Here is an 8,442-nt window from a genome sequence, read left to right as displayed (position 1 = left end):
TGCGTTAAAAAAAACCAACCACATGTAAACTACCATATGGGGGACAGAATTGTTTTCTTTTACACTGGATTTGTAGTCCATCATCCAGATTATATTTGTTTGCACCCATTTTTTCAATTGTTTGGCTAAAACAGGATACTTATTCTTTGCGTTCGTTATAGGCTATCCTCAAATGTCTTACGGCAGATTGATCACTGATGAGAAGAAAGCCCATGTTCTCCAGGCTCCAAAGGCATACCTCAATGTCATCAATTTGCATTAGACATCAGAAAATGCTATCTGTGAAACGATGCAATTCATAAGCATCCGCCAGGGGGCTACAGTCGCCCTGGAGATGCTCTTCACTCTCCTCCTATCTCACTATGAGCGCGCAGTTCGCTTGGACTACTGGTGGCAGCGGCTGGTTGTGCAGAAAGGCGAGTGATCCGCGGAGTGGTGCAGCTCTGCTGGAATAGTATCACACCTTTTTCACCCACCTCCTGTGCTGCTGGGGGCGTACGGAGTGTACACGGAATATATACCTTGACGGATTATTATTATTGAAGGGACGACATTGTTTTGTGATTTCCACCCTAAAGTTCTGGTGATGAGACAGCCAGTATTTTAGGATATGTGAAGCGCTGGCGCGATAACATCGTTCGCATGTGATTCTACAAGATAACATACTGACCAGGGACGAAACATGGACTAATCTCGATCGCATAATGGGATTTTCTACACTTTCTCTTGTGCTCGGGGTCTTTTGTATTTCTTCAGGTAAGATAATAATATATAATATGAAATGTTACACAGTGTTGTTGCGCCAATGATAATTTAACAGCACTGTCGTCCTCGAAACTATTACTGTCTTGCGTCCTCGGAAACTATTGTCAATACAAACACGACATGTACAGTACATCTCAGTCTAACCAAGCAGGAATGCCCAAGGTTTGGTGCGTAATTCTGACAATGTACCTAATTGTACGTCTGCCCGTGCCTTTCAGTTTGGGGATTTGGGGTTGACCCTGCCTTACGCATCAACGTATTCAGTGAGCTGTTGCTTGGAGAGACAGCTTTTGAGGGAGTCTCGCAGGTCCAAGGCTTCCACGATGAGTCCAGAGCTTTTCTGTTTCAAGGTAAACCCATTTTGCTATCATTTTCCCCACACACACAGAGCTGGAATATATTGTAAACTTGTGTAGAAACAATTTCCATTTAGTTTGAAATATTGGAATGGGGACATTTCTTATTTTGGGAACATGCATGCAGCATCTCAATGCACTCTTCTTAGACCCACCTTTGGAATACTCTGTATTCAATAACCAGTTTGTGAAGCACACACACACACACACACACACACACACACACACACACACACACACACACACACACACACACACACACACACACACACACACACACACACGGGTGTTGTGATGTAAGTTCATTGCCCAGCGTGACCCGCTTGAGTCTGTGTGTGCCTAAATGGAGTGTGTGAGAGGGGCCGGATGAATGCAGAGTAGAGAAGAGCCCCAAAGGGGCCACAGAATGGTTCCAAAGCAAAAGCAGGCATCAGTTGTGTGAAAACAAAAGCGCACTCACAACAAGGAGATACAACCCAAACACAGAGACCACTGAGCAAAAAAACGCTCTCGGTCCTAATTGGATTATTTGTCAGACAATAGACGGCGTCCTAGAAAGAAGAGCATGAATCATGGCCGTGATGGGCCAAGTATACGTAGTGGGTATAGCCTGCTTACTAATGAGCCCATAGAATTGCAGACTCTCTATAACTGTCAGCCATGACAGCAGGACCCCCTTTATTGAGATAGACCCATCCCTGCTTGCCAAATGCTATTTATTATTAAACTATGAATACGATGATGATGGGGGGACAAAGGAATTTTGTGTGTTGTTGTGTAGTACTACATGCTCAGAAAGCTTTGTGTCGTGATGTTCCAGATTCTGGTCCAAATAGACGAGTATGTATCCCAGTGGAGTGGTTTATATACATTTTCATGTTATAGCCTTGTAGCGCACAGCATTCAACCAGTAGAACATTTTACTACCCATTGCAAAGACTTAACTAACACTACTACTTCTATGACATTACACAGTTTTCACTAATACACAAGTGAACACTTCACACTGCACACAACAAAATTGCATGTATGCCTCACCCGTGCAAGGGGGCAGCCCCCAATGGTGCCCCAAGGGAGCAGTGCGGAGGGATGGTATCATCAGTCATGGAGGAGGATGGGGGACAGCGCTGGTTTATTACTCCCCCCACTAACCTGGCGGGTCGGGAGTCGAACCAGCAATCTTTGGGCTACAAGTCTGACGCCCTAACCGCTTACCCATGACTGCCCCCATTATGACTTGGCCATTTTGCTTCTGATAACAATGTCTTAAAGTTATAACAGGGGCAGTGTCCTAACACATTTTAAGGCATGAAGTGATACGATCCTTGCGCTCATGAAAAAGCCCCATGTCCATGGAAGCACTCGACGTGGGCCTCTCTTCTTTATTGGGTCACTAAAACAACCACTGTCTCGCTGTTCTCCAGCAGCGAAATTGAATCAGCATTTGCAACACACAAAGGAGCGTGGAGGAGCCCATTCTCTCTGTCGTCGTCCACAAATTACTCTTTATCACTGTTGAGAAGGGGGGAAATATGATCAGTTGTCAGTCGAATCTTCAGGCTTGTCATAGCACTTTTATGATTATTATTCTGTGCAGGAGATGCCACAGCCAGTCTCATCTCATCCCCCGTCTTGCTTGCCATGTGTTCGCCGATGCTGGGTTGATTTCCTTTGGGACCCACAATGTTGCCTGTTTATAAGCCCCGACTCGAGATATTTACACACAGCTCAGGTGTTATATGTTAGATAACCTGCGGTAGTGCTGTCCTGGATATTTACACACACCTACGTATGGTGTTATTTGTTAGGTAACATGTGGTGGTGTTGGTTCCTGACTTCTGATATTTTTTTACACTGCACTCCAGTGTTATATGTGAGATTTTAGATAACAGTGTTGACTTGACTCCAGATATTAACACACAACCCCAGTGTTATATATTAGATATGATGCAGTGTTGTCCTCACTCTAGATATTTACACAGAGCTCAGCTGTCATACTGTATTTGAGATAACAAGTGGTGGTGGTAGTGTCCGGATTCCAGATATGTATATTTACACACACCCACAGTGTTATACTGTGGACCAGGGGTGGGGAACCTTTTTCATTTTAGGGGCCACTTCAAAGTCCTCCAAGGGCTGTAAAAGTCCTCAGAGGACCGTACTATGAACACAAACCAGGATTTCCTTCTGCACTTTAGGCCTTTATTGAAAGTAGCCACCTTTAAAACAGACCCCACCTTCTCTACATCCCCTGAATATAGCTTAATTCTATTGTAAATGTAATTTCTAAGATTCCTTTTCAAAACATGCCATGTTTCATGTGAAGTTGCATAACATTAAAATTATATCAGGGGCCGGATAAAATGGTCTCAAGGGCTGTAAACGGCCCTCGAGTCATAGGTTCCTGATGGGGTTGAAGCATGTGCTGCATGTAGGTACGTCGTCCAGAGCCAGAAAACATGACAATACATTTAGCAGATCCATGCTTTAGTATCCAATATTACTCACAGGGAAAGGGAAGTTACGATCTCTGTTTTTTCCCCCTGTAAATAAGCGGAAGTGGAACAAGCACCATGACCTCATAGAGTTAAGCAAATTCAAATCGGTTTAATCAAAGGTCAGTGAATGAAGCCATGGTGGCCTGTCCTGGCGAAAGAAAGCTTGTCCTTGACTTAGCTGCAGCCAGACAGCAGCGCCTGACCACACTGGAAGTGAATGATCTGTCTGTCTGTCTGTCTGTCTGTCTGTCTGTCTGTCTGTCTGTCTGTCTGACTGTCTGTCTGTCTGTCTGTCTGTGTGCCAGACCAGCTTCATCTGCCCTGAAGTGCAGCGTCATGAGCAGGCAGCTAAACAGAGTAAATGTGGCTGTGTTCATTCAACACTATCTTAACGAGTGGGACACACTCATTTTGACTCTTAAGTATTGTGCGAGTGTTAATTCGACACTCTGTGTGTGTGTGTGTGTGTGTGGGGGGGGGGGTTAACTGCTGTGGGGTAGCGCAATAATATGTCACCTGTCAATATCTGCATGTAACCCCATCTCTGTCTCTCCCATGACTTTCATGTCCAAAATCTTCACTGACCTATATTAACCCATTGATGCCTGATGTTGCGTTGCACAACATTGGCCCTGGCGCTTGGAGCTGCATTACGCAAAATTCAGGCTCATGAGATGAGACAACTTTATTACCTCCGCCAAGGAGGTTATGTGATCGCCTGGGTTTCTGTGTTTGTTCGTTCGTTCGTGCACTGCTATTTCACTGCCTGCCACAAGGTGCGCACGGTGAGCACTGAGCACCTTGCCTGATTCATAGACTTGCCGCCGAAGGTGTTGCGTCACTAGGAGGGCGCAGCCTGGCTACTGAGCACCGGCGTGCATGCGCCTTTCTGAACAACAATAAGGAACAGGGAGAGAGTCTCCTTTGCCGCGCCAGCTCCAACACAAAGTGCATTTGATTTCACCTAAAAAGTTGTTTATCCGCATGCAGGAAACAATCCTGTCAAATTAATTACCACCGCTGCCAAAAATATGGAATTTGTAATTGTGTTGGCCCATAATTGCTGTTGCGAGATGGACAGTGATCACCCCCGCAGATCGTTTAGGTTCACAATGCTGTCGAATTAAGTACGTTGTCAAAAATATGGAATGTGATTGTGTAAGTTCACAATGCTGTTGTGGACTGTGACTGAGGTTCGCAATGCTGTCGAATTAATTAGGCTACCGTTGCCAAAATAATGCGAGATGGACAGGGATCAGAAAGCCCGACAGTCTGCATAATGGCCGAGCACCGGCGAATATTCCAATCGGGTGTGCCGCCAAAGCAATAAGGAAAAGGACTGTCTCCTTTGACGCCAGCTCCAAAACCATTGCTATCAACTTAAAAATGTGCTCATCAGCAGGCACCCTTTTGGCTACACCCTCGTTGAAGTTAACAAACAGTCCTGTGAAATGAATTACCGCTGCCTGCCTAAAATATGTGTGAAGTGGAAGTGCACTGCTGTGAGATGGACAGTGACCACCGCAGATCATTTCGGTTGACAATAATGTCGAATTAATTAGGTAGGCTACCATCGCCAAAACAATATGGAATTTGTGGCTGTGCAAGTTCACAATGCTGGTCAAATGCATTACACTTCACTCAATTTAACCCCAGTTGCGAGATGGACCACAAAGCCCGACAGCAATGCCTAGACTGATTAACAACGGTGATAGTGATTTTCCTAGAATTAGGAAATGCCGCTTCACGCTTCAGCCGACAGCGCTAAGGCCAACCAGTGGCCCATGAGAATAATGCATACAATCTAGGGACGGGAAGATTCACCGATACGTATCGGAAAATCGATACGACCTGTACGGTACGGTTGCATCGATTTGCAAACGTCTGCATCGGTAAGAAACGCAAATAAAATCGAGATACATCGTACCTTGACTGTCCGCATCGGTACAAATCGGATAATATCTCTTAAAACTTTTTAGAAACTGTCAATTTCAGGATTTGTTCTCGTGCGCAACGCACATCATCTTGCTCTGATTCAGACCGCCTTTCCATCTCTATTGCAAGGAGGCTTGACCAAGCAATCAGTATTTTCCTTTGAGTCAAAGCGGCGGGTTACCAGCAATGTGGAGCACATTTTGTTGTCACATACAGCGAGTTTTCTGGTCATCCGGTGACTTTTTAAATGAAAGTTTCTAGCGACCATCTTCTGCGAGTCTGGAAGACGTGTGGAGAGAGTATTCGCTTCACTATTTGAGATGATAGGGTAGTCTACCGTGCGGCACAAACAACAAGAGAAAGTTGTCTGCCAACATGCTGCAGTTTCCGAATGACAGCAGCATAAGCATAGTCAGCGCACGAGATACAAAAAAACATAACCGTGTTGGGAAACGTTACAGAGCCTGTGCATTGTTCATGCAGTAAAAAAGAAGTGAAGTCGCTAAGTTGGCATCATTGCTTAGGAGCCTGTTATATTTAGCTCTCGTGCTGGACACACACAGTCTGATTTGCTGCTCGTGCAGATTGTCCATGAAGTTTAAAAAGTCCCGTTGAAAAGTACACTATTCCAACACCTCAGTCCAGTACGCACATTATTTCCCCCTTCTGATATTAACCCCATTCCCAACATATACTTAGTAAATTGTTCTAATTTGGATCAATTGTGGTTGATAAGTTGTTCAGAGCTTACCTGTAAATGTAGTTAGCCTAGGCCTATAACATGTCCAGGTCAATATTCCAACATGATCAGAAGCTCTGTGGTTTTCTCATTTTTATTTAAAAAAGAGATATAGCCTACTGTAATTGGCATGGTATTCATTGTATTGTGTATTTTTTTTCATTTTCTCTGCTCAAAGCAATGTGCCCAAGCCAAAATGAGTTCTCACTGCTCTCTGTATGTTTTCCAGTATAGGCTATTTCAAAAGTAATATGCACAGCCAGGGCCGCTGCTAAGGTTTTGGGGGCCTAGGCATAACTGGTCAGGAGGCCCCCTCATAAGTAAATACTACTACTGCTACTAATAATAATGCTAATTACTGTATTCACAATTACAGTTTGTCTCATGTTTTTCATGATGTTTTTAGTCAGTCTCAATTTAGGAGGTCACAATTTTGGGGGCAAAGTGGTTGAGGTTCTAAAAGCGCTCTGTTTACTCTGCTTATGCCTAACGGCAGCCTTGTGCACAGCCTTTAATATCAATTTGATATTTTAATCTGTTCTGTATCGCATCGTATCGTACCGAATCGCACTGCATCGCATGGCATTATAATTGTATCGCGTCATATCGAACTGCATCGCAGTAGGTAGGAGAACCGTATCGTATCTTACCACTGGTAATCTCATGAATCGTGAATGTATCGTATCGTTGCCATGTGTATCGAGATGCACATCGTATCGCTTTGATGATGAAGATTCCCATCCCTAATGCAATCGTATGCAAAAAACAGGATTAACCATGCGGTTGTCTGTGGTTGTTTCAGTTTTGTTGGTCAAAATCATTACATTCCCTTCACTAATCATAGGCCTACAGTTCTACTAGCGTGTGATCACAAGTTTTCAAAGCAGGTTGATTTTTATCTTGTAGTAAGCACAAGGCTGGATTAGGCTGATACAATTGGTATAATTCCACTTAGTCTAAGTGTGATATGAAATAGCTGTGAAATTTTAAATGGTAATAAGGGCATGCTGCCAATCATCAAAACTGTTTATAACAATGTGACCAGCAACTTCTGACCTTCAATAAGTGCATTTATAGGACAGTGCATAGTAAGTTCACAATATAGCATGTATCACTTTGCCAATACCACAAAACAGACCACAGTTAATCAAGGACATGGTAATTATAAAAAATACAGATATAATCTAGTTACAACTTGACTGTTTAATTCTCTGAACACACTAATGGTGTGTATAAACCTGCATAAATGACACAAATATCCCACTGTATGTGTCTAAAAACAAACTTAACTTCCTTGGCGGAGGTCTGCACACTCTGGGTGCATTTCTAGTTAAAAATCTCTCCATGTTTGAGATGAATGAACACATTCTAATGAAAGATGAGGGTCCTAGCGTTTAAATGCAACGTAATGCATATTTTTATGTGCTTCAGAAGCTGAGATATTGAGGTTTTTATAGGCTTAGGGCAGCTTTTCTTAAAAAGGGAGCATTCAGCACCCTTTTTTGCAGGTACCTTAGACGTCAATGGGTTAATAAAGACTCTAAAGTCTCTAAAATACACTTTGAGTGTTCAAGTAACACAAAGAGTTACTGTGCAGGAAAGTGACCGGTGACCGGTCTCTGTCTGTGTGGCAGCAGTGTGCTGCAGTATCTGGCCAAGAGTGGTGCATGTTGAGTACTAGGCAGCGATGATTCTCGACTCGGTGTGCCCCCTGGCTTTGCGGTCGAGGCAGATACGCGAATCTCTCTTAAGTGGACGTCTGGGGCCCGGTTCTGTCTGCCACTGTGCCACATGTGGCATGCTGATGGGGTGTAATGAACTGGCCAGCTAGCGGGCAGAGCCAGCGTGACAGTGGCACTCTCATTAGATGGCAGGCAGGATGGGATGGGATGGGATGTGCCAAATGGTGAGTGGGAGAGAGTCGAGACATGACATTGCATGCCATTCACGCACCAGACACACACACACACCAGAGACACACACACAAATCATACATACATATGGATGCACATGCACGCACCAGACACACACACGTGCACAAGCAAATATCCAAACACACGCACACGCACACGCACACGCACACACACACACACACACACACACACTCTCTCTCTCTCTCTCTCTCTCTCTCTCTCTCTCTCTCTCTCTC

General features: G+C 44.2%; 1 protein-coding gene across 1 annotated transcript in view; it reads left to right on the top strand.

Moving 5' to 3' along the window:
* The first annotated feature begins 418 nt into the window (after positions 1 to 418).
* The window catches only part of nell2a (neural EGFL like 2a), a 100,464-nt gene continuing 92,440 nt past the window's right edge, over positions 419 to 8,442 (top strand). Inside the window, exons 1-2 of the mRNA XM_063197119.1 lie at positions 419 to 756; positions 984 to 1,115. Coding sequence (XP_063053189.1) covers positions 705 to 756; positions 984 to 1,115 — 184 coding nt within the window. The 5' untranslated portion in view covers positions 419 to 704. The remainder of the gene's footprint in view (positions 757 to 983; positions 1,116 to 8,442) is intronic.

Source organism: Engraulis encrasicolus, chromosome 4 (genome assembly GCF_034702125.1).
Source record: "Engraulis encrasicolus isolate BLACKSEA-1 chromosome 4, IST_EnEncr_1.0, whole genome shotgun sequence".
Classification (NCBI taxonomy): Eukaryota; Metazoa; Chordata; class Actinopteri; order Clupeiformes; family Engraulidae; genus Engraulis; species Engraulis encrasicolus.
Note: the sequence above shows the minus strand (reverse complement) of the source record. Positions and strands in the feature narration are given on the sequence as shown.